This window comes from Brienomyrus brachyistius, chromosome 12, assembly GCF_023856365.1.
Source record: "Brienomyrus brachyistius isolate T26 chromosome 12, BBRACH_0.4, whole genome shotgun sequence".
NCBI lineage: Eukaryota > Metazoa > Chordata > Actinopteri > Osteoglossiformes > Mormyridae > Brienomyrus > Brienomyrus brachyistius.
Window position 1 is genome coordinate 19,540,187 of NC_064544.1, and position 27,698 is coordinate 19,567,884.

The window sequence follows — 27,698 nt, forward strand, 5'->3', positions numbered from 1 at the left end:
TTAATATTATGGGCCTAATAGATAGCTTCAATACTTCTTAGTCCTATGTTTTAAGATGATGTGAGGGGGATATAAGGCTCTCGAAGGAACGAACAGGCACACTTAGGTTCACTTCTAAAAACTATTTATTACAAGTAATACAAAATAACCTTGCATTAAAATCAATACCAAAACACTGGATCAAAGGCAATGCAAAATAGCCCTGTATCACAACTGATAATCTAATAATTATATCATTAGCAAGAATAAAACTGAAAAGAGGTGCAGTGGTTGGCACTGTTGCCTCACATCTCTGGGACCCGGGTTCAAGTCTCCGCCTGGGTTACATGTGTGTGGAGTTTGCATGTTCTCCCCATGTCATCGTGGGGTTTCCTCCAGGTACTCTGGTTTCCCCCCACAATCCATAAACATGCTGAGGCTAATTGGAGTTGCTAAATTGCCCGTAGGTGTGCATGTGTGAATGAATGGTGTGTGAGTGTGCCCTGCGATGCATGGGCTGGCCCCCCATCCTGGGTTGTTCCCTGCCTTGTGCCCATAGGCTCCGGACCCCCCGTGACCCAGTAGGATAAGCGGTTAGGAAAATTGATAGATAAAATAAAGAATGATGCAAAACCAACACATAACAGTCAAAAAACACAAAAGGGGAGCCTGAATGATAGTCACTTGCTTAACCTATTAAGCCATGTGGCGGACAGGGGAACAGGAAAACACATTAGGAGTTAAGGATGCAGGATGGCCAGCGACACCTGCTGGCAAGACATGGAACAGACATACCAAAGTGAGCAGGACAGGGATCTATCGTAACACGCACTCAAACTTAACATACTGTACACCAGCCCACTCTCAAGCTCAATGGACCTGCACAATCTGCAACATTTATTTTCTCTCTCAAGGGGCATTGCTGCAGTTATTTAATGGCCCCTGGTGAAACAAAAATATATTTACAGACTTCCATTGATGTAAAGTTGTTTATTATTAGAGGGCTAAGAAGGTACACTAGCAACTTACATAATTGGAACTACGGTTGTATGCCGCATGAGCTACAGTGGAATGCGAAATAGGTGCCACTGCTGCGAGGCTCGTTCCGCACGTGTCACACAGGCTCTCATCTGTTAACATGGGCGGCGAAATGAAAATCTATACATTCCGCAGCTGTGACACACATACCACACATTCGGTGTGTTCCGAGCCTTAATTACTCTATCAGTCTTTAATTTGACTGATCTCCAATACCGATTTTGTGGTTAATATGTATGAAAGCTAAAGACGTAACGACAAAAGTTATGGATTTTTTTTTGTGGTAGTAACTGGCTACTGTCTTTTTGTTAAATATTGAAAACATTAATTTTAACTGATTAAAGTCCAAAGTGCTTAATGTCCAAACTGACGTTCATTGTTACTGCCTTTAGGTGAAGTATCTCAACACAATCGGTCTTGGAATCGGTAATTCTGACACAATGGAATTGGTTATATATCTTAGCTCCTTGTCCCCTTTTTTATCACTTTTCAAAATTATGTAGTACGAGGTGTTAGATTCAGAGCTGGGATGAAGATACACTACAAATGAAAGATCCTCACCCCCCCATCCACCCTGTGATGGGCAATTGGTAATTGGCACCGAAAACCCTGATCGAAGCATCGCAAAATATACTTCATTTTTAAACTACATACAAACATACAAACAAAGGAGTATCGCATTTTCAGAACTAAATGTATTTTAATTGTTCACTGATGACTCATTTTTAAAGGTGACTCATGTTAAGTATGCATGTCAAACAGATGATGATGATTATGGATTAGTAGTAAATATCATACTTACAGTAAAGCCCCCCAAAGGGCTTATCAAAATACTCGTAAAAGTACTTGATAATTATGCAGACATATATTCCCAAAGCAGCTACTGCAATTGAAATTGAATAATCTGAAAAAAGAAAGATCACATTAGTCTGTAGTGTATAATCTACAGTACTTCCACATACTATCATTAATGTGAATATAAAATGTAACTGTTGGTGTTTCATAAATCAATGTATTTCCTCATTTAAACAATTGATGTCTTTTCTTTCAGATCTTGTTCAGAACCGTCACACGTACACAGACTAGTAACAATAAATGAAACTGTCATAAACTCAGTTTTCCACTATGAATACAGACATGTTTTCTATCCATCCATCCACTCCCCTGCTATCCACACATTGGTCATATTTAATTGGACTGGATCAGGCATCAATCCCACACACCTGGAATCAGATCCTTATCGCTGCCGGTGTGCAACTACACTTGTGGCCACTGAGCCATTATGCCACAATATACAGGAATTATTAAATATATTTATGAGTGCTGTCAACATTAACGTATTAACACTTGTGATTAATCTGGAAATTTTAACACAAATTGTGTTAAAAACAAAATAGTAACCCTTTGTGATTGGCAATCCTGCCTGTGAGATAAAACAGAAATCTTGACAAACCATTTAAAAAACACTGAGAGTTTTTGTCATAGAATTTTTTTTAAAACACCCACAGAAACCTTGAACAGTCTGCAAAGAACAAAATTTAATTTATTTTCAAATTTTGACCGCTACTGTAAATACTTTACACTAAAGTTTAACTAAAAAGATAAAATATATCCAAACTGTTGGTAACTAGGTTGTCCTTTTAACATTTTTCACTCCCTTGAGAGATTTTTTTTATATATATATTTGTCATGAAGATTGAAGACGACTAATGGAGAGAGTAGTGGAGCGAGTGCCACCTTGTGGATAATATCAGAACTGCAACAGAGTCTTCCCCCAGGCGGTACTTGCAGCTTTCTGAGTTCAGGCAGGGGCGCCGCTAGCAATTTTGGGCCCTATGACAAAATATGAGGTTGGGCCCCCCTACCACACCCATTCAGATCTCTGGGGGCCCCTAAAGGGCGTGGGCCCTTAGAATTGTCCCAACTTTCCCCCCCTTAGCGGCGCCCCTGAGTTCAGGGAAGCGTGTGCATCCAACTAGCTGTAAGTTTGTGTTTTGTTAACGTTCCTCCCCTTTACTGTAATTAATTATTATATGTTTATGGTTTCAGTTCTGAATTATCGCGTTCCTAATGTGTAGCTAAGTCGGCTCCCGATCTATTACGCTAACTTAGTATTGTTTATCAGTATTGAATAAATATCAAAGAATGCTGTTAGTTTATACTTTCTGACAGAGACAGTTGCTGATATTTGGAGAATGCATAATGTTTATCGAGATTTCCATTTAATTTTTGCAGAACCACACGCATGTTGCTGGTGCTGATAAAGACTGGTGGAGCTACGGATAAACGCATCCTGACCGACGCGCGCTCAGCGCTCATGAACGTAACGCGCAAAAAATTGACTGCTATGCTACTAACTGACTTCTCAGTTTTTGCAGTTTTCGGCTGCCTGTGGTTATTTTAGCAGGGAACTCGCTCTCCTAGCTTTTGTGCATCGCTTTGAAATGTCGCACCAAATCACCTTTCAGTAGAGCCACGCTCGCATTGCATATAACTTATAAGACATACAGTATATGGACTTCGAATTTGACTAAACAAAAATTATCCTCTTCTCACTCTGAATGAAAATCATACGTTTCTGATCTTTTGGCTTCTGACATATTTGCGTGTTAAATGTTTACACTATTAGTTGCACACTGAAAAAAGGGCGAGCGCGCAAATGCACGGATCGATTGAGAATTATCCCGAGATCGATCTGGTATAAAACTACAAACCGGTCGTTTTATTAAGAGTCCAAAGCACGAAGCGCTATGGAACCTTATTGTTTAACTTGTGTTTCTTAAAATAGATTGAAATAGTATATTTGCCCCCGCGACCCAGTAGGATAAAAATGCATGGATGGATAGTATATTTGCTGAAAATAAGATATTTTATGTGAAATATTAGGGATTATACTAAACATAAATGATGCAACTTACGTGTTCTCTATTCGATCAAAAATGGAAGGAGCAAAGTTGCAATGCAAAATTAAACAATAAAAGCAGAACAGGGGTATGTTTTCCAAAAGCAAAGTGGCTAATTATTGCAACTGAATGGTTTCCACTATAAAAACCAAGATGTTACATTTAAAAAGTGTGATTCCTCTTACCAGTTTGTCATGCATTTCATTGTTCCAAGACCACACATATATTTGTTTCATCTTCAAAAAAAAAACATGCAAATACTACCATTTGAAAATTGTGATTAATCATGATTAATCACGGTCCCTATTGTGATTAACTATTTTTTTCCCCATTTATTTATCAGGGTTTATAAGTAAACCCGCTTCCATTTACAAACACACACAACACTGATAACAATTTTGAAAACTGCAGGGAAACTCACCTAATATGAATATGTTTTGCATCCAGGCAAAGAGTTGGGAATAAATAGCAAGGATCAGCATGTTAAACAGTTTGCGATGATCTGTAAGACAAACAGAGCAAATCAGACGCCCTCATTCTCTCACCAGTCTATACAGATATAACATGATATTAAATAACAAAGTGTCTTTGGGATTTTTCCTTCCCTGAGATAAATCCTGCCGTCCCCTGGGCCCGACTGCACTGTGAGGTCATGCACAGTAAGGCCCATGATCCAAGGGCAGCGGGGGCCAAAATACAGGCCAAGGAGTCTAATGCCCCCACGAGTCAGAGGGTCTCTTGAAACCCTGTGGCATGATGAAGGTGAAGGGTGGGGTGTGTTGGCTGAGGGGGGATTTGTACCGGGCTCTGGGCCAAAAGATTACTCTAACCAATCAAAGAGGAATCAGCTAATATCAGCTAGTAGCTGGTTTCCTTTGAAGCTTCATTGGCTCTTGAAAACTTGCAGTTTTCTCCAGTAAATGAATGTTGAGCAGCCCTGGGTCTGGATGTGTTCAGGCAGATGTATTTGCCTGAACGTTCATGACACAACTGATGTAACACTTTTGTGTCAGTAAGGCCACCAACTGCACTGGTCCATACACACAGCAGATGTGTCACGTCCACAAAAACCCAACATACACATTTGTATGACCCAGCATGTTCAAAAGATAATGACTCAAAAATTGAAACTCAAAGCAAAGTTTGAAATCCACCAAATTTATGAAACCAGACTCCATTGCTGGTTCAAATTGTATTGTTTCAAACAGATATGCACTTTAATATATTTTTGTTTCATACATTTATAATTAAGAATTTTGATATCTGTTTACCCGCTGTTTAAAGAGTTTAAAAATGTATCAGACACAGGGAAGGCATGTTAATTTATTCCAAAAACAGGATATTAACAGATAGTATCACTGTCTGTAACACAGCCTAATGCTGGTTAACCAAAAAATTTCATCATTCAGATGCCCCTTTAGTATTTTTGTTTCTTGCCATTGCCATGCACTGTTATACCCAGTCTCAAGTCCCAATGCTCTGTCCAGTCTGTTGTTTCCTGGTCTGTCCTTCCATGGTTCCCTCTTCTGTTCCCCCTCTGGTCTCTGTCATCCCTCTACTTGTCATTCCTGTCTTGGTGTGGCTTGAGATTCTTCCACCTGTCTGTTCGGTCCTGGTGTATGTCATGCTTGTGGTCCCCCTTGCTGTCCCTGATCTTGCCCTGGTCTGTACTGTGGCCCTATTGGTGTCCTGTTTCTGGTCCCATGTCCTGTGTTAGTGTCTGTCTGGTGTTTCGTCCTGTCCTGCCTTGTCCTGTCTCCCCTGTCCTGTCCTGTCCACGGCCTTTGCCCCTTTGGTCCTGGTGTGGCACTGGTCCCATGTGTCCTGTCATTGCTCTGTCTGGTCCTGTGTTCTATCTGCAGTCCTGTCCTTCAGTCTCCCCTCCTAACTGTCCTTCATGCCCAGACGGCATGTGTCGGGAGGCTGTACTGTCATATCCTGTCTGTCATGTCTACCTGACTGCCCCCCCCCCCCCCCCCACAGCATGGCCTTAACAAGCCACGTCTGGTGCTTATTTGTGTTACTGTGTTATTGAGTTAATCACTCCCGCCTGCCTCTTGTTTGCTCCCTTTCTGGTTTTGTGTTTAAGTGCTTCCCAGTCTTGTGTTCCTCAGATCAGACAGAAGTAGTAGCGCTGTATGGATCCCCACATGATCCTGTTTATTTTGAGGTTAGCTCTGTTTTATTTAATAAAAACCGTATTGTTCATTTATTACACCTTCTCCAACTTCCTTCATCCTGTCAGTTGTGACAAGTATGTCCAGGTCTTATGAAGCCCAGTTTGTGTGAAATGTAAGCCACCTTTCCATATTTTTGTAAGGAGAACAGGTACTGCAGGATGAACTGATCACTGAGTTTAGGCACCTCTTGCTGACAGTGATCAGAACTCAGAGAATTATGCAACTATCACCCTTGATACGGGACTACAGGAAAGGATCTAAGCTACAGGAAAAAAATAGGGGGAATTCATAATCTGTATGCTAACTGGCTAAAAGTTACATAAGCAAAAACTAGGCCACAGAACTTCAGATATAACTCAGTCCAAGGGCTCTACGACCTACATAAGGTGACCAGACAGACAGATAGATAAACTTTAATAATCCCCAGACAGAAAATAGGTTACATTTAAACTAAGGTACATTAAAATTAAAGAATAACATTACAAGATGATATGTGTTTGTTTAGCCTAACTCTGCCACTGTACTTACACATGACATTTCCCCAGTTTGTAAGAATGCCTTCAAGTTGTACTTCCTCAGTTGTCCTTAGGAGGCGCATTAACCAAAACACACTGAAACCAACTGAAATAAGGGAAGAACTGAGTCAGTCACTATGAAATTTGTTAGATACGAAACAAAGAACATACGTGTTCGGACATATCACAGTATCTTGTTTCTATAGACATTATTTAGAAATAGACATCTATAGACATTACTGAAATACACTTTCAGTACCAATGTTCTACAAATGCACAAGTTCAAAATTTGTGTTTTTTGTTCACTTCAATGTAGCCAATAAATAGCTCTATGCCTAGTTCTGCTCCAGCATTCCTGAAATTCCAGAGTCTAAAGCAAATTTTAAATAAACACATTTAATAAAACATACTTACATGGGAATAAAACCATGAGGATAGGAACCATTAACATAGTTAAAAATGTTCCAAGTTCTTCTTTCCAAGCTGCAGCTAAGTGATATTTCACCAGAAAAACACTAACAGCAGCTAAAATAATGAAAGGATAGAGTCAGTCACCATGAAATTCACGTTAGACAGAAAGTAAATACTCTGTGGATTTGTCTTTAAAACCCTGTACAGCATGGGCCTGTCAGCTGGAGGTTCTGGGTCTGAATCTGAGGTACAGAATGTAAAGAACTTCTCAAGCTATAAAGCTGATTAAGATGGATTATGGAAAAGTTACAAGGATATTTGAGTTGGACACTATCATACATCCCATATGCAGAGGTGGAGATTTCAGGTCCAGAAAGTACAAATCCAGACCAGGATTTTGTTTCAACCAACCAGTTGAGCATAAAAAAAGTCACAAGTCACAGAGAACTCAACTGGTTGGTTGAAACAAAATCCTGGTCTGGATTTGTACTTTCTGGACCTGAAATCTCCACCTCTGCCCATATATACATGTACATATTAATAAAAGATGCATGGAAACCATCCATGTTGCATATTTCTGAAATCCCACTTCCATAAACAAACATAAAAAATACATTTATCCTTCTAAATGTCCATCCATCCATCATAACCCCTTCTCAAGTACAGTTCCATGGTGAGTCTTTCCCTAAAGCCCAGAGCAGGGTACACCGTGGTGGGGTGCCAGTCCATCACAGGGCACATCATCCACTCACACACAATGGGCCACTTTTAGACCCCATTTTTCCTAAATGTATGTTTTTTGTGAGTGTGTGGGGAGGAACCAGAGTACATGGAGGAAACTTTTGTAAACATGGGGGGAAAATGCAATAAGCACATGTGTGAACTTATAAAGAGACTTACTTATGGATGAAGCCATGATGATCAGAAATATAATTCCAGTTATTGCTGATATGTGGGCACGTATTTTAACTGACAAATCGCTCTTCAAAAGTACGAAACGAAGAACTGAAAAGAGGTGAGAATGGAGTCAAATGCCATTAAATTCATGACAGGCACACAGCTAAAAAAATAATCAGATGTATTCAGTGACCCTGTGCATTCCATTGCCTGAGACCTGGGGCACATACAAACTATAAATTACAGTATGAAAATCATCACACATTTTTAGAAATGTGAAATAGAACCTCTGTGAAATAGAACCTCTATGCCCAATTCTGGTCCAATACTCCTGAAATCCATAGAAGCTTACTTACTTTTGACCATAATAAAAAAGACGAACATAAATACGATTCCACCAAAAATCCCTCCAAATATTGCTTTTCCAGCTGGAGTTGAATCTTTTGCTGACTCAATGACAGAACCTGAAATGAGTTAAGAATAGTCAGTCACCATGTAATTAATGGCAGACACAGGAAGAAAAAAACAGATGTGTTCAGTGGTTCATTTATTTAGCAGATGCTTTGGTTGTGCAAGCGAGGATCAGAGAGCAGGATGAGCCTGCAGTTTACAAATCTCTTTACTCTGCCAGCCCCGAGACATCAACCAACAAATATGTGATCAGACCCTGCTTTTAGCAAACAAGCCCACTCATGCTAATGTTAGTATGCCCAGGGGGGTGGGCAGCTAGCTGACCCCCAGAGGATTTTTTTCCTCCTTTCTTGGGAGTTAGGGTTCCTCTCCTCCGTTGTCATCTGGCTTTCTTTTTCTAATTTCTTTGTCTTTCCTTTTTCCTGTTTTGTATAACTATCTCAACATCAAAACATAGCCATATAAAGCGCCTTGGGGCTACTCCGTGGTGAATGGCGCTATATAAAAAATAAATTGAATTGAATCAGGGGCAGAGAGTCTAAACCTGCAGAGCCACACAGAAGAAGAAGAGTTACTGTGGAGAAGCGACTCAATGTCTCTCTACTCTCTCCTAAACATGGGTATCAGTCCAAAAGCTCACCTTGTCCAAAAGGAGTTGCTAAATTGCCCATAGGTGTGCATGTGTGAGTGAATGGTGTGTGAGTGTGCCCTGTGATGGGCTGGCCCCCCCATCCTGGGTTGTTCCCTGTTTCGTGCCCATGGCTTCTGGGATAGGCTCCGGACCCCCCACAACCCAATAGGATAAGCGGTTTGGAAAATGAATGGATGGATGGATGGATGTTTCAGATTTTTTGAAATTATTATTGCTTATTTATTTTGGTAATATTGTCTTTTGTTTATTTTTTAATTGCTGGTAGCTCTGCCATGATTTGACGGGTGTTGCTATAAAAGAAGACGTACTTATAAAAGAGGGCGTGGCTATAAAAGAGGGTGTGGCTATAAAATAAGGTGTGGCTATAAAAGAGAGTGAAGCCTATTCATCTTTTTTTTGGCTGGTTCTGGGGCAGGAGCCTGAATATGTAGCTTGTGCAGGTGATTTTTGTTTACATACCCTTTTGTGGGATTGCTGATTTATCCATTTTGTTTTCAAGTTAATCTAGTTAGTTGTTTTACTATTTTATTAGTTTCTTTATTTTTATTTGTAAAAAGTTTCCGCATCCACATGGATGGTGTTGGGCTGCCAGTTGGGCTGCCAGAGAAGCTACTGCCTTACACACACATATTTTACAGCTCTACCACAGCAGGCTGCTCAGCAGTCCTGGAGGGAGGGGGAGGCTGGTCCTATACAGTCATGAAACGTCAGTGAGGGTGTTTGGCTGGGAGACATTATTCACCCTAAAGCATGATTCCAAACAGCTATAAAGCCAAACTGCCCCCCAGTCTAAACAAAGACAGTTTACTCCCTTAATCCATCAGCCTCCCTCTGGTCCAGGTGCTGACAGGAATCTCCAGGCCTGCAGAGCTGTGGAGCAGCTACTTCAGGCTGCTCTTCCTCGCTTACTATTATTTTAAATAAACTTAGTTTCTTATCTATTTAAAATGGTCCCCTTTCAGACAGCTGGGCACTGGAGCAGTTCAGGTTAAGCAGCTGTCTAAAGGTAAACAGGCCGAGCTTCTCCCAGGACTTGGGCTGGGAAACTTCAGGTTACTGGTCCTTGTCTTACCCACCATGCTAAGGACTGGCCCTCTTAACTGGGTTACTGCATGGGGGAGTAAGATGGGGATTCAGGTGGGAATCAAACTCTGATTTAAAGGTATAGACACTCCTCTACTTATTTTGAAATACAGACACTCCCCTATTTATGAACGAGATACGTTCTGAACACCCATTCGAAACCTGAAATATTAATTTTAAGGGTATACGCAAGTACTAAGAATTAGGATGCTGGGAGTACGCACGCTACACTGCTGTGTGACGGGAGTAGCGGCCAGAAGTCGTACTAGACGGAATTAGCGCGCAGAAAAAAAAAACGTTGCGGACAGGAAACTGGAGCCCAACTAGCACAATTTGGACTTACAGTTCTCTTCATTCATATGTCTGAAATGTCTTCTGTATTTTGAAAGCAGAGTGACAAAGTCACCTAAAGTCTGTACGGTAATGAGACGTAAAATTAGCAGTATGTGCTAAAACACTGAAGATGTTTGGCATCTTCAAAGATGCACCACAGTGTGTTTAATATTTTGTCAGGGGCTGCTACTTCATTCAGATTTACTGCCCATGTTTCAAATCCATAAAATGACATTTTACTTATCAGAAGCTTTTGTCCAAAGCAGCATGCAATTGGCCATCAGAGATTATGGTCAGCCAATGTTCCTGAAGCAGATGGGACTAAGGGCCTAGCTCAAGTATAGTTACACTACCAGCAATGGGATTTGAGCCCACAACCTTCCAGACATGGGCAAAGAGCCCTAACCTGCTGAGATGAACATCACCCCACATTGTTACACTTAAACTTACCTAAGCAAGCAGCTGTGACAATGATGGTGCGTATTAAAGACAGGGTCACCTTTTCTGTAAAGTCAATGTAAGAGGTATTTTAACAAACACAACACAATTATCACACATCTCAAGTTACCACTAATACCTTGGCATAAACAGTTTGTACTGTCAGTTAAACTGGTATTTATCACATTGAATAATGTACAACTACTGGACAGTACAACAGGTGCATGGAGGATGTTGTACCATGCAATTCCAGTGCACTGCAGACCAGCGCCTCTCTCTCAGAAGAGCTAAACATGTTTTGTGGTCAGTTTGAAGCAGATAACACCCTCCCCCCCCCTGAACCGGAGAGGGCGTGCACCGCAGGTGACAGCACCATGTTCTCCGTTACCGAAGATGACATGTGTAGACCTTTCATGAGGGTGTCACTCACAAAGCAGCTGGCCCAGACGGTATCTACGACCGTGTCCTCAGAGCATTGGTTGGCCAGCTAGTTAGAGAGTCACAGACATTTCCAACCTCTCCCTCTCCTTATCCATAATCCCTGCATGCGTCAAAATATCCACCATCATCCCTCTACTGATAACCACCACAGCAACATCCCTGTATGACTGGTGGCCAGTTGCTAAGATCTCCATTGTAAGCAAATGCTTCAAGAAACTGGTCAGGAACTTCATCTGCTCTGCGCTGCCTGACACATTAGACCCTCTTGAATGCACAAATCGCCAGAACAGGTCCACCAATGACGCCATAGACCTGACCCTCCCCACTGCCCTCTCCCACCTGGACAACAGGGACACATAGGTGTGAATGCTGTTTGTGGATTACAGCTCAGCATCCAACACCATAGTTCCCTCCAGGCTCAACTGGAAGCTCAGAACGCTGGATCAAAACAACTCTCTGTGAAGCTGGATCCTGAACTTTGTCTGACCGACGCTGCCTTACACTGTCCAGGAGCGTGGATACCATCTGGGCCAAAATGTCTGTGTACAGTAAGTACACTCCTGAGGTCCACAAGTCTGAATCATAGTCAGTTCCCACTTTCTCATTGTCACTGACTGGTTATTTTTCATTAGCAAACTTCATAGTCAAGAGAAAGCACAGGTAACTTTACCAACTCTCAAGGCAAAGTACACGTAGCAAACAGAAGTCACACAGTGTAACACAGAAGCAGCAGAATGGCAAATACAAATGCAACAAAGGGCAACAAAAGCAAATACTGCGGGAACCAAAAACGTAACAATGCTGTTGGCTGAACTGTTTCGCATGTGGTGGTTTACACAATGATTATTTTCATGCTGTATATCATTTTGGGTGTAAAACTACAATGGGGAACTACATAATCAATTTTGACCAAAAAGACTAAAGCAACTGAAAATTATGCCAAATGATGACAATGGTACAAGACAATGGTACAAGACCATATGTACTGAAATTTTTGGAAATTTGTGTGAAGGAATTATTAAATGAAGTACTGCTGAAGTGACATTATGGTGTGGGGTTTACGCTGCATGCTTTCCAAATGTTAGTAACACTTTACTTAAAGGCAGTCATTATACTGCACTATAGATACCTTCATAATGCATTATAATGCATTCACAAATTATTAGAAATATGGCTATAAATGGCTATAAATGGCTATAAATATTTATTAAAAAGGCATAACACATTAAAGCCATGTTTATTATGCATTATGAATGCTTTATGATTTGTATACCTGGGTAATAATCATTGTTGATGTATTTTATTATTTTGTCAAGCTGTCACCTTCTTTGAACAGTGTATGTTGGAAACGGAAGGGAAATATGAAAATAAGGAAACATACTTGTTGAGTCCACATATGGATCCATAATAAACAGCAGCAGGATATTCAGCAGACTGATGACAGCACAAGTAACAGCCTCTCCTGCAGATCCTGAGAAACACCAGTCACACACGATAACGTTCAGTGAACATTTAGCAGTATTTAGATCTAGTAGCTCTGCAGACTGGATCCCAGTTTTCCCATCACAGCTTCCTCTTGCTTTGCTGAATTTCCTAGTAGATCTTGCATTAATGGTGACACGACTGACTGCTTGCATTCGAAATTCTGTAATTTCTTTTCCATGCCTTTATTCATTAAAATGACCTCTGAAATTGGAAATTACACTTTACACAATTTAACAATGGATCATACCATCAAAGCACAGCGTTGTTACCGCCATCGTTCGAACAATGGTTGCGGGAGGCACCTGCGTCGTAACTGCATAGTTCCAACTACACAAGTTGCTACTATGCTTTTAGGAAATGTATCCCTGGTTTGGACATCAGAACAGCTGGATTGATTTACAATGACTTTCAGTGCAATGTAACCAATCAGATGCTAGATTACTTCCACCAAGATTACGTTCTACTTCTAAGAAACATATTGCAGTAAATAGCTTTTTGGGTGGCAAGTTCATCCATCCTTCCATTTACTGAAACCGCTTGTCTTGTGCTGGATGTCTGGAGGATATACCAGAGACTATGGGCGTAGGGCAAGGAACAACTCAGGATGGAGCACCAACCCATCACAGGACACAGTTTGGCAAGTCTTATTCTAAGAAACTATGTTTAGTGGGGACCATATGTCAGCCAACCAGAAAAAAAATCCGGAATGTTTCTGTTTCACCAGTAGGAGGAGCTCTTACGGACTCTCTCATGTTATAATTGCATAAAATTAAGAAATAATAATAAAAAAAGAGAAATGACTATGGTAGCATGGTGGTGCAGTGGTTAGCACTGCTATCTCATACCTGTGGGACCCGGGTTCGAGTCTCTGCCATGGCTCCATGGTGTGGAGTTCATGTTCTCTCCCCATATCATCATGGGGTTTCCACCGGTTTCTCCCCACAGTCCAAAAGTATGCTGAGGTTAATTGGAATTACTAAATTTCCTGAGTGTGTGACTAATGTGTGAGTGCCCCTGTGATGGATTGCCCCCCCATCCTGGGTTGTGCCCTGCCTTGTGCCCTGTGATGGATTGGCACCCCATCCTGGGTTGTGCCCTGCCTTGTGCCCTGTGATGGATTGGCACCCCATCCTGGGTTGTGCCCTGCCTTGTGCCCTGTGATGGATTGGCACCCCATCCTGGGTTGTGCCCTGCCCTGTGCCCTGTGATGGATTGCCCCCCCATCCTGGGTTGTGCCCTGCCCTGTGCCCTGTGATGGATTGGCCCCCCATCCTGGGTTGTGCCTTGCCTTGCATCCATAGACTTTGGTTTTGGCTCTGGACCCCCCACAACCCTGAATAAGACAAGTGGTTACAGTAAATGGATGAAAGAATTGACTATGGCTTTTAGTTATTCTCCATTCACTATATTAAGTGACAGTTTATAAATATTTATGAAAACTGATAACTGTTCTCATAATTCATTGTAGCACATTCATACAGTATTATTCACATGGGTATAAATATTTATAAACAGATATAGCACATTATAGCCATGTTTCTCATGAATTATGAATGCTCTATGAAAAACATCTATAATACACTATAAAAACCTCCAAAATGCATTACAATGATCTGTATAAGAATTAAGGATACTTTGTGCTGCATTATGAAGTTATTTAGTGCATTACAGTTTGAGACCTTCATAGAGCATTCATAATGCATAACACACAGGACTATGTCTTATGCCATCTTATAAATAGTTATAACTGTGTTGATAATACTTTATGAATGCATTATAATGCATGATGAAGGTATGTGTAATGCAGTACAAGTAAAGTGTTGCCATTCTGGATTTACATGCATACATTATTTATACAGACATTATTCAAATATGCAGACATTTACTAGTGAAATTGTTGACACCTCCTGCATCATTATCTTTAACCTTCATAAATACATTTTATTTATTAATGTTGCTACGTATGCTCACCATAGAACATAAAATTAAATAGACAAATTACAAGACATAAATAATTAACAAAACCTGTCTTTAACAGTGTTTCAGAAATTAGCCAAAGAAAAGAACTTATACACAATTTTCACTGGGCTCACCTTCAGTTACACCCCACAGGATGAAGGCTGTAGAAACCATGATTGGTGGAACAGTGACATGTGACCAGTGACTCTGCAGAGCCTGTTTGCTTTTACCTACAAAAAACTTTCTGCAATGATTCATAGTCACACATTTGTTACCAGAGACACAGGATCAAAGTATGTTAATGACATCACAGTTAAGCCCTCCGGTGGACAGGAACCCTGTGTAGATACAGTCCTTCCTGATGCCCCATGTCTGCTGAGATGCCCTCTACAGGATAAGTGGCTGCAAACATGGATCCGCTGATGTCATCATAATTACTAGAAATGACAGAGCAGATGCTACACTTACCTTCCTTTATTAAATGCCTGACAGATAAAGCACCAGTAAGTAGGACTACAGGTGTGACAGTGATGCACAGCCCCAGAATAAGCCAATGCAGGAATGAATAACCTAAAAGAGCAAGAAATATCTTTTGTTATTTTTTTCCAAAACAGTTTTGACATGATACATTAGAATAAATATGTTTGACCCAGCAATTAGTCTCCAAAGATGGAGTACAAATTAATTTTATTTGCATGATTCCTTTCCAACTCCCCAACATTATTATGCAATAAGAAAATTATAATTGCACATTAGACTGTTTCACTTAGTATGTGAAGAAAATTTAGGAAAGGGGGAAACCTAAAGCAAATATTCATTCATCCATTTAATCTTGTTTACATAAAAATTGACTAGATTTGACCTTTGTAACTGTTACACTGATTAAACCCTATGGCATTTGTATAACGATCAGTCTACAGCAGAACCACTGACCCTCAGGAGAATGAAAATGTGATTTAATCACACAGAACTATGCTGAGATGCATGTTAAAAACAGTCCTTCTAGTGACTCACCCAGTGCTGCTATCCTGACAGTTGTACTGGCAAAATCAGTATCTGATTGGACTTCACACCTGAACTCTCCTTTGTCTTCCAGCCTGACTTCCCTCAGTTTCATTGAGAAGTTTCCTTTGGGAATTTCCTCAGTGAGGAATTCAGCTCTTCCAGAGTATCTCCCATCCTGAGACTCTGGTCTGTTCTCTCCATCAGCGTACAGAAGCACCAAGATGTCACCGTCATCGTCTGTCTTTATCCATTCCACCTGAAGCATTGCCACATTAACATGGGTGTCCACAGAGCAGCTGAGAGTCACATCCTCTTCAGCATCTGCATAGACAGGCTCATCTGCACCCGTCACTACCAGCCGCTCTGGAACATAACATGTACGGCACCAAAGATAATATAAGAAAAATGCATAAAATACAAAAATCTTAACTGTAGTTTCTACAAAACAATTAAATTACACTCCACATTAGGTCTGGAGGCTTCAGCTTCATTAATGAAATAAAGCTTGAATTTTTAAAATATCTACTGTAATTATTCATGTTTGAATTTTTGCAGATTTATGCAGGTTATTATCGACCATCTAACATGCAACCCTGTGTTTTTGTTTTGCCTAATGGCCCTTTCATTTAATGCAGAATGAGGGATCTGCCACTATGGGCTGACTTCTGTAAATTCAGTCAGCAAGAACCGATTCAAGGATTCAAAGGTTTGTAATACTGTATGTAGGCCAACATTGTACATGCACAAAGCACAGTGAAATTCTTATTTGAATGCCTACTTGCAGATTATAACAGGCAGCAATCAACATATAGTGCAACAATACAATGAGCAGTCAACATAAAGTACAACATTGCAATAAAATAAACTGAACAATACATACAAACTCCGAAACAGTAACACACAGGATATTAGTGGATCACGGCAATAATTCAGTAGTACAATGTCAAAGTCTATTTCAGAAATACTGAAACTATTCAGCCAGGAAGCTAGTGAAGTATGTGACACTATGGATAATTATATATGGTATGGATAATTATATGTGGAATATACTGCCCAATGTAGCCTAAACTGAAAGAAGCATTTGATTTTATGATATTGTTGGTTACGTTTAAAGCTATTTTATGCACATAAACTTGTGTCAGTTGTCTAAAGTCAGTCTTAATATTTTTAATTTATGATACAATTTAAATGTACTGTAGTTGTCACGGGGCGGCATGGTGGTGCAGTGGTTAGCACTGTTGCCTCACACCTCTGGGACTCGGGTTCGAGTCTCCAACTGGGTTACATGTGTGTGGAGTTTGCATGTTCTCCCCATGTCGTCGTGGGGTTTCCTCCGGGTACTCCGGTTTCCCCCCACAGTCCAAAAACATGCTGAGGCTAATCGGAGTTGCTAAATTGCATGAGTGCATGTGTGTGTGAGTGTGCCCTGCGATGGGCTGGCCCCCCGTCCTGGGCTGTTCCCTGCCTCGTGCCCATTGTTTCCAGGATAGGCTCCGGACCCCCTGCGACCCAGTAGGATAAGCAGTTTGGAAAATGGATGGATAGCTTTTTTTTTTATCTAAATGTTGTTATATATTATTGCCTCCTCATCATTTCCCTCACTTAAAACAACAGGTTTTCACAGTAGGTTGCAAACACATGGCGTACGATTCTGCATGATGATGGGCTTGGTCTGTGCTATGATTGCATAGACTTACTCCAGGGGTGTTGGAACCAGGGGAAAGGGCGGTGGGGGGATATGTACCCCCCCAATATTCTATTTGTATTTCATTCACCCCCCCCCCCAAAAAAAATATAAATTTACATTTAAATTATTTTCTGCCCCCCCCCCCCAATCAAATTCTCTATTATAGCTTTAAATTCATTTTTAAAGAGTTTCACAGTCTATTTCCACATTCACCAACAAAAGGATCAGCTCAAATACTAATCCATGTGTTTGAAGCCATAAATCAGAAAGGCTCACTTACCTACTTCCTGTATTTCCACCCGTGCTTCATGGTTCTCCTGCTCTGTATAAACCACACACTTGTACACTCCTGCATCTGCAGTCCTCACACCCTCAAGCAGCAGAGAGAAGTTGCCTTTGGGGATTTCCTGAGAGAAGAAGTGGGCTCTGCCCCTGTAGGCGTCCCCCTGTGATTCAGGTCTGCTCTGACCGTCCTGGAATAGGTGCACGATGGTGTCTGAATCAGTCCTTCTCCAGTCCACCTCCAGCTCCTCCAAAGGCAGGGGTCTGTCCACAAAGCAGGGCAGCAGTACAGCTCCTCCCAGCCGGGCTGTTAGAGGACCAGCAGAGCCGTGTAGCAGGAAACCTGCCACAGGGATAAGAGATATAAAATCTCTGTATGACAACAAAACATTAAATTGTCAGCGATGGCGAACAGAGAGGACAGTGGACCCAAATGCAAGAGACTGAAAAGGTTATTTAGGATCCAGAGCAGACTAGGGACATGGTTGGGGTCACAGGATAAGAGTGTCCTACTTACATAGGGAAATCAATTCCTACAAGCACACAGCAGACAAGATGAGAGACAGTTGTGCACTGGTCAGAACTAGTAGTGCAAATTCGACAGCCATTTATCCAGTGAGCCTGGTGAAACCACTGGCAGTTTGGCTAGGTACCTAGATCACCATGCAGAGGTGACACTGACTTTTTATCAGGTAGATCAACAAAAAATAATTACACACTGAATGCTCTTCTCCACACAAGCATTAAAAAATAGCCTAAATATAAATGTGTCATCAATTTCTAAATTACTAAACCAAAGACAAAACCTTTAACACAATATTTTATTATCAAACACATGTTCATAATTATTGGTTAATTTATTTGACTAACTAATTGTCAAATACATACCGTCAGCTCTGATGACGAATTTCAGCCAGAACAAAATAACGGCGTGACTCCCGATCTTCATCCTCGCCGATTAGAAGCAGATTGTGTTTACTTACAGTAGTTAAATGTTTCCAATCGAATGTTAAATTGCATCTATTTTTGAAAATCTAATAATAATTGTTCAGAAACAGGGGTGTATTTACCATGATTGCCGCTATATTTATCCCGTCTTTTCACTTTCGGTTTACCTGTCTTACTTTAAGCCCAGAATTATAGCAGAGGACCTGAGCACACAGACCCTGCTCCCGTTATATAGCTAATGGTTCGTCTCCTCCAACGCGCGGTTTTGTGCGTTTATCTGATAGAAGTCACCATGTCTGCGCTTTTACGCACAAAATTAAAACAACAGAATGTTTAATTTCTGCCCACCATACAATGTCAAACATGTGCAGAGGGTGATTCAAGAGAATAATGTCTAGTTGTCCTGATGGAAACGCCCTGCCGGGAGGGCGTAACCCTGCCTCACGCTTTATTAAGATATGGATTATGGAAAGTGTTCAAAGTTTTAAGATTTGCCACTTAAGACGGAATGGCGTCTTATGCTTGTGACTGGTATTAGGAAAAGGGAGGAAAAGAAAGTACTAAGAAATGGCAAAAAGAAATTGATTTTGAAAAACAGGAGAGGGAACTTGCAAAACTATCGGTGATTCATCTCAACCTAAACCTCCATAGGAATGACATCTCCACAAACAGTGACCTCACACCTGCATGGTTGGGGGTTCGAATCCATGTAAATTTCACAGGATAAGTCACTTGTCATAAAATAGGTTTTGGTTACATTTATGGTCCTGTCCGACGCCTTTACCCTTCAAAAAGGGAAACCCCACATCCAAAACACAACTGCTATTTTTAGTATTGTGATTCTTATGATAGATTAATAATTAATTCATTTCAGGATGGTATGTTTTATATGCTTTGTTGTTTTCATTTTTGTGCCACAGCTTATATAATTCCACATCTGTTATGGAATAAGTACAAACAAGTAGGTTCATTGGCAAATGGCTTTACTGACATCTGCTCGCTATCTTCACAGAACACACGTCTTCCTTCTCATATACTTTCCTTCCCCCTTCCAGAGGCAGCCAGTCAGCAGCAGAGCTAAATATGAGTCGTATCTTATCTAACCAGAAAGCTGGTGTTGCTACTAACCAAATGTAGGTTGGCTATGTGGAGTTACATGACAGTTCACAAAAGAGTGCGCATGCATGCAAAATTAATTTCCACATATCCTGGCTGGTTTTATGTTTATATATTCAAATGTTAAGCGGTGAGGAGGAAGCAGTTCTACAAATTTTCAGTGAACTTTCACTTCTGATGTGGTAGAATAAAGGTTTAACTGAGTGTTGCCGTATGTTGATTTCTACAAGCAAACGAAAGTGAAAATGCGATCATTTCCAAAGGAGACGCTGCTTCTGCGGCCCTCTGTCATGTGATCTGGTGAATGTAGATAATTCTACCTTGTGAGGAACCAAGGAGTTAATGCATGAGGAATACAGAGTTTGTTAAAGGAAATAAATAATTTATTACTATTATATACAAAATGATGTAACAAAAAATAAACTACCCAAATTAAACTTAAGCCAACACCAATAAACCAACCAAAGTCACGGGGAGGGGAAATGTATGCAGTGGCTGGCCAGACAAAAACACAGGAGGGGAAATGTATGCAGTGGCTGGCCAGACCAAAACACAGGAGGGGAAATGTATGCAGTGGCTGGCTAGACTAAAACACAGGAGGGGAAATGTATGCAGTGGCTGGCCAGATGAAAACACAGGAGGGGAAATGTATGCAGTGGCTAGTCAGACCAAAACACAGGAGAGGAAATGTATGCAGTGGCTGGTCAGACCAAAACACAGGAGGGGAAATGTATGCAGTGGCTGGTCAGACCAAAACACAGGAGGGGAAATGTATGCAGTGGCTGGCCAGACAAAAACACAGGAGGGGAAACGTATGCAGTGGCTGGCCAGATGAAAACACAGGAGGGGAAATGTCTGCAGTGGTTGGCCAGATGAAAACACAGGAGGGGAAATGTATGCAGTGGCTGGCCAGACCAAAACACAGGAGGGGAAATGTATGCAGTGGCTGGCCAGATGAAAACACAGGAGGGGAAATGTCTGCAGTGGCTGGCCAGACCAAAACACAGGAGGGGAAATGTATGCAGTGGCTGGCTAGACTAAAACACAGGAGGGGAAATGTATGCAGTGGCTGGCCAGACGAAAACACAGGAGGGGAAATGTATGCAGTAGCTAGTCAGACCAAAACACAGGAGAGGAAATGTATGCAGTGGCTGGTCAGACCAAAACTCAGGAGGGGAAATGTATGCAGTGGCTGGCCAGACAAAAACACAGGAGGGGAAATGTATGCAGTGGCTGGCCAGATGAAAACACAGGAGGGGAAATGTCTGCAGTGGCTGGCCAGATGAAAACACAGGAGGGGAAATGTATGCAGTGGCTAGTCAGACCAAAACACAGGAGAGGAAATGTATGCAGTGGCTGGTCAGACCAAAACACAGGAGGGGAAATGTATGCAGTGGCTGGTCAGACCAAAACACAGGAGGGGAAATAAATTAAATAATTAAACGAAATTACAATAAACTCAACAAGCCAGTGACAAAAATCATACGGACAAAGTAAATCCACAACTATATTATTTTTCTTGTAAAGTAGGCAAATAAATTTTTACACGCTTGATGTTTAAATACCTTAAATTCAAAACTAATATTTTTAGCAGTTTGTATTTTATAATGCAGGCTGTTTAGGCACTTTAAGCATGTTTTATTTTCACTTTATTCACAGTATAAAACATGGGTCAGGAAATATGTTCCTGCATAAAATTGGCTCATGATAAGTTTGAGAAACTCTGTTCAAGACTAATGCAGTGTGTAATGGAATAATAAAGTGTAATAAAGTAACAAAGTGTTAGAGAATAATAAAGTGTAAGAGAATAATAAGTGTAACAGAGTAATAAAGTGTAATAGAGTAATAAAATGTATTAAAGTAATAAAATGTAATAACGTGTAAGAGAGTAATAAAGTGTAAAAAATAATAATGTGTAAGAGAGTAATAAAGTGTAATAGAGTAATAAAGTGTAAGAGAGTAATAAAGTGTAAAAAAAGTAATAATGTGTAAAAGACTAATAAAGTGTAATAAAGTAAATATTAATAAATCACAATGTTGTAATTAATGAAATGTTGAAAATGAAACATATGAAAGACGTAATAACTGACTGATCCCTGTGGGGAAATTCTCTTTACACCTCCCCCAACTTGCTATTCATTGGGAAGAGTAAGCTGGCTGTGAAGGGCAGCCACCTGTTGTAGCACCCAGAGAGCTGGGGATTACGGGTCTTGCTCAAGGACCTCAGATGTGCGGAGGATGGGTTTGAATTGATGACCTTCTGATTACAAACACACAGGCTTAGCCCACTTAGCTCTGTGCCACCCCCAGTAATAACACCTAAATAATACATAAAGATATCACAATAAACTGGGTTAGAAAAGTGCGTCTCTCCCATGTCATCAGCACCCATGGCTATAAGCGTCGCGTTCCTCGCATATAAAAACAAAATCATATGCAGTAAATACATTTTGATGGTTAGTGCAAATCAATGATATTACGAGCATATAAAGCAGGAATTTGCATGTGCTGATATGTGACCTAAAGCCCTTGGGAGACCGTCTTCAAATTTGACTTAATCCACAAGTGACTGACTATATATAAAACATAAAGGACCTTCCCAGGGTGCTTCTCTGCAGATGAACATTTGCCTATATGCATGTGCAGATTGCCCTAGAAATATTTATCTGATATCCAGCAAAGTCCCTCAAGTCTTCAGACAAAATGAATTGTAACAGAGCACCCATAACCTGAGGACTGTTGACACAGCTAACCAGGTGATTCAGTAGGGCTTGACTACAGGCAAAAACAAAAATTAAATAAACTCCAGAGATCCTTCAGACTTCTGTGTTCTTCTCCCCCAGTAATACCTCCTCTGGGTTTGGTTCATTGTGATCAGCAGGTGATGACGCCTCCATCTCCTGATTCTCATGTGATCCCTGCAAAAGTGTGTCAGTTGATACATTTTATATTCTTTTTTCATCAAACAAGTAATGAAAAATTTACTATACCTACCAGTATGCAGGACTAATTTTAAGTTGAGCAAATATTTAAAAATGTTAACATCCCAAGAATTATAGCATGAATGAAACTCTCATGCATGCAGACTTTCATTAAGAAGCAAACTTCCTTATTACTTATTGAAATATACTGTAAAAACTGACAGCTAATTGTGTCCTTGGACCCAAAGTGGAGTAAATGACAGGAACCCTGAGAATCACAGAGTTCTTGCTCCTCTGTTTACCTCCTCTGTGTTTGGTCCATTGGGATCAGTGTGGGACAATGCAACAGTCTCCTCATTGTTATGTGATCCCTATGGAAGTGACAGTATTAACTTAAAAAGTCCATATTAATGGGTTTCATCAAACACAGAACAGTAACTATGAAGTGATATTTACTTTTCAGTTTACATTAAATTAGTTTTAATGTAACCAAACATTAATGAAATGTTGGAATTACAGTCTACAATCCAACACATACATCACTTTAAAAATACTCACAATGTATGTGTACAGAGACCAGGGGCTTTATTTATCAAATTTCACATAAATGTATATAATCAGACATTGCTGCAAATGTAATCTTTACGTGTGCCTGTTCACCTGGGTGGAGTCGTGGCTCTGAGGTTAGGGATCAATGCCAGCACTCAGAAGGTTGCTGAGTGAAATCCTGTGAAAGCCAGGAGTGATCCTACTCTGTTGGACCCATAGGCTAAGGCCCTTAATGTGCAATTGCTTTGCTTTGGGTATGATGTTAATCTACATCCAGCCCTGCAAGCAGGTCCTCCAACATACTGGGAAAGTGTGGAGGTTGGTGGCAGGATTGGCCACTGGAAAAAACTCACACTGTTCCATCAGGACTAGTGTGGTACTGAGCTACACTCAGGTTCTCATCCCGGAGGTGGTTTGTTGTGTGGTGGGCGCAGCAACACGCTGTCATCAGTCCATGCTCCTTAGCTCTGTTTCCCACAGCACAGAGAAACATAAAATGTATGTACTGGGACACACCTTTTGATCATTGAATTCAGGTATTTAATTTAAATCAATTGCCACAAGTTTAAAAAATCAAGCCCCTAACCATGCAGTGAGGTCTTCAAACATTTGTGAAAGTATGCATGGTTTTGAAGAGCTCAGTGAATTTAAACATGCTTCGGTCAAAGGATGCCACCTTTGTAATAAGTCAATTTGTCTTCCCTGCTAGATATTCCACTATTAACTGCAAGTTGTATTATTGCCATAGTCCAAGGTCCATAGTTTGGTTGTGGAGGGATAATGGTATGGGGTTGTTTTTCAGAAGTTGGACTAGGCCACTTACTTCCAATAAAAGGAACTTTTAATGCTTCAGCAGACTAAGACATTTTGGACAATACTATGCTTCCAACTTTGTGGGAACAGTTTGGGGAAGGCCCTTTTCTGTTCCAACATGACCGTCCCCAGTGCACAAAGCAAGGTCCATGAAGATATGGTTGGGTGAGTTTGGTGTGGAACTTCACTGGCCCTGACCTCAACCCCATCGAATACCTTTTCGAATGAACCAGAATGAAGATTGAGAGCCAGGCCTTCACATCCAACATCAGTGCCTGATCTCACAAATGCTCTTCTGGATGAATGTACAAAAATTCCCACAGATACACTCCAAGAAGAGTGGCAGCTGTTATAGCTGCATAGGGGGGACCAACTCCATATTGATGCCTATGGATTTCGATTGGGATGCCATAAATTTCCTGTATGTGTAATGGCCAGGTGACCCAATGTCCATATACTGTAGTGTATTTTTAATACAAAAGACACAGCATGCAAAGGTATTACACACAGTGCAAATAATAATCAAATAAATAAAAATAATCTTGGTAGTCCATGATAACCTGTTCCCAGTGCATTCAACTGGACCTCCTGAAAAGTTACCCATTGGGGTTGATGCGGATGACTGGGTGAGCCTCTTTGGGCATCAGCTAATGACACTGAGGACCTAGGGGGGCAGGCTGCGTGCACATGCCCCCCGCCATACAGAGTGAGCTGCCAAGGACCAGCTCAGCAAGGGTTTCTGTCCTAACACAATAACCATTGTTTCCCACGCCAATGAACATCAAACTCCTTTAACCTTCAAGCAAGACGTACTTCAGCATATGCAGCCCTTTTGTTCACCATAATTTGGCATCAGTGTTAATGGTAGCAGCGAATCTAACACCGTCAACCAAAAAGTTCCTAAAAGGGCGGCTGCTCTGTCATGAAACTGTAAAGCTGAAAGGTATTCAGCTGGATAAATAGGCTTAGCTTACTGGTGATTTCATGTTTGCTGAAGTTTCTGTGTATAAAGTAACATTATTTTTTTGTACAAATAGTTGAAATGTATCCCCGCGACCCAGTAGGATAAGCGGTTTGGAAAATGGATGGATGGATAGTTGAAATGTATCCCCGTGACCCAGTAGGATAAGCGGTTTGGAAAATGGATGGATGGAGTTGAAATGTATTGTCAAAGACACGGTTTTCGGCTGAAGTGGCTTGCCATTCTGTTAGCGTTGTTCTGTTAGCATATAGACAAATCCATAAGGAAACATTACCGGTGTCACTTTTTATACCTTTTTGAAATAATAAGATCACCCATAACCAATTGTAATACCAATTAAAGTGATAAATTATTTTGGTATTAATGTTAAAGTGAGGCTTTTATGTTTTACTACCGTGTGAGATTAAGATTAATTTTACATGGTGAATTGATTGAAACCGATACTGAAATCAATGAGCAGAAAAACATAACAAACACGACAATAGGCAGCACACAGGGCTGGCATGGGGCAAAAGCACAACTACAATCTCCGAGGCCAGGGAAGACACTTCCTGGCTGGGGAGCTGGTTTGGGTGGAGTACTCCTAGAGGAGGAGTGGGGGGGCGGGGTGGTCCTGCAGAGCACAGTACTAGTGAGGATGGGGGAGATGGTGCACAGGATGCAAGTACCACCTAGGGGGAGGAGGGGGTCTCTGCACAGACACAGACTGGGACCTTATAGGGGAAACACCACCACACAAGCTCCAGGGCCCCTGGTATCCCTTCTCCAGCCACCTAGTGTTCCTCCTGCTTCCTGACAAGCACAGGAAGGCTGGTGTATTAGGCCGTGATTGGGGGCTTAACTCAGTTGTTTAGTTTTGGCTTTGGGTTTGGGGTTGTGGATGACACATGTGCCAGAGTGTATGTGTAGATTGTCCAAGGTGCTCTTCGCCAATTAACATTTCTATTGTTTAATCAACCTTTGTCAGTGTTGCAGTGTTATATGGCCGCCTTCCCTACCATGTTTAGTAACAGGGGCCCGTGACCATGGAGAATGTACTGACATTTTCCTGTGTGCTGGAGTCATAATAAGGGCTCTTCTTCTATCTTAACAGACTCCATACTTACAGGGAAGGAGGAAGAGCACAAGGGACACAGATCTGCTACAGACACAATTATGCATAATAATCTGAGGGAACATGGTCAGACTGATGTAGAGAAACAGGCCCCAGGACACCAGCCAGAGGGACAGATGTGTGTTGAGCACCTACCTGGTCTGGCTCAGGATCTTGCTTTCTCTCAACCAAACCCAATTCTTTTCTTATTCTAAGGAAAAGATAATAAAGTTATTACAACTTAGCTTTGTCAGAGGATCACATTTTATATAAAAGAGGAAAAAATGTCACACTCCCCGACTTGGGTTCTGTGTAGTTTACATGGTGACTCAGTGGGTAACACTGGCACCTCACACCCCCCGACTTGGGTTCTGTATAGTTTACATGGTGACTCAGTGGGTAACACTGGCACCTCACACCCCCCGACTTGGGTTCTGTATAGTTTACATGGTGACTCAGTGGGTAACACTGGCACCTCACACCCCCCGGCTTGGGCTCTGTGTAGTTTACATGGTGACTCAGTGGGTAACACTGGCACCTCACACCCCCCGGCTTGGGCTCTGTGTAGTTTACATGGTGACTCAGTGGGTAACACTGGCACCTCACACCCCCCGGCTTGGGCTCTGTGTAGTTTACATGGTGACTCAGTGGGTAACACTGGCACCTCACACCCCCGGCTTGGGCTCTGTGTAGTTTCCATGGTGACTCAGTGGGTGATACTGGCACCTCACACTGCGATGCATGGATGGATTTTTCATCCATCCATTTTCCAAACCGCTTATCCTACTGGGTCGCGGGGGGTCAGGAGCCTATCCCGGAAGCAATGGGCACGAGGCAGGGAACAACCCAGGATGGGGGGCCAGCCCATCGCAGGGCACACTCACACAGGCACACCTACGGGCAATTTAACAAGTCCAATCAGCCTCAGTATGTTTTTGGAATGTGGGGGGAAACCGGAGTATGGATGGATTTTTTGTACATTAATTACATTTTTTCAGAAAACAATTACTTGCACATATACAGTACCACATAAAAATGTCTACTTACTTTTCTTTTTTGGTGAACCCTATAATTAAAAAAAGATTCAATTAACAGCGTTGCAGCAGCAATAGGAGCTTATTGTAGCTGTGAGGTTACATGTAATGAGTAATAATGAGAACTAATGATTACTTACACATTTTTAATCATTATATAATAATGATTACTAAGAGTAACCGTTTTCTGTATTACATAGACATATCACTGAGGATGTTTATATCATCCCCCTTCCTTTATAATAGTCAGAGCTCCCCATTACAGCCTCAGTGCCCCCTATTGGCCAGACGGGCATTACAGTCCTACACCATTGAAACCGCATCATAAAGGAAGAGCAAAAAAGCTCAAAAGAATTAAAGCGGCAGTGTTATGAAATGTTACATCTGCAGCCAAACCATATAGTGAATTCATAATGATGTGGGTACAAATGTAATATTCATCCAGGTTAAGTGCTGAGCATGTGGAGATGTAAACAATGACTGGAAAGACAGAAATGTGCTGGAAAAGTCCCAGTACACATATTCAGCCTTAATGGTAAGTTA

The 27,698-nt window shown here is 41.2% G+C and overlaps 1 protein-coding gene across 1 annotated transcript in view; it reads right to left on the bottom strand.

The window, feature by feature from the left end:
- Positions 1-27,698, bottom strand: part of LOC125704987 (uncharacterized) — a 132,253-nt gene that overhangs the window by 8,950 nt on the left and 95,605 nt on the right. The window contains exons 19-22 of the mRNA XM_048971234.1: positions 27,169-27,187; positions 26,278-26,332; positions 22,987-23,055; positions 22,613-22,681 (exon numbers count right to left, since the gene is read on the bottom strand). Of these exons, the coding sequence (XP_048827191.1) occupies positions 22,613-22,681; positions 22,987-23,055; positions 26,278-26,332; positions 27,169-27,187 (212 nt within the window). The remainder of the gene's footprint in view (positions 1-22,612; positions 22,682-22,986; positions 23,056-26,277; positions 26,333-27,168; positions 27,188-27,698) is intronic.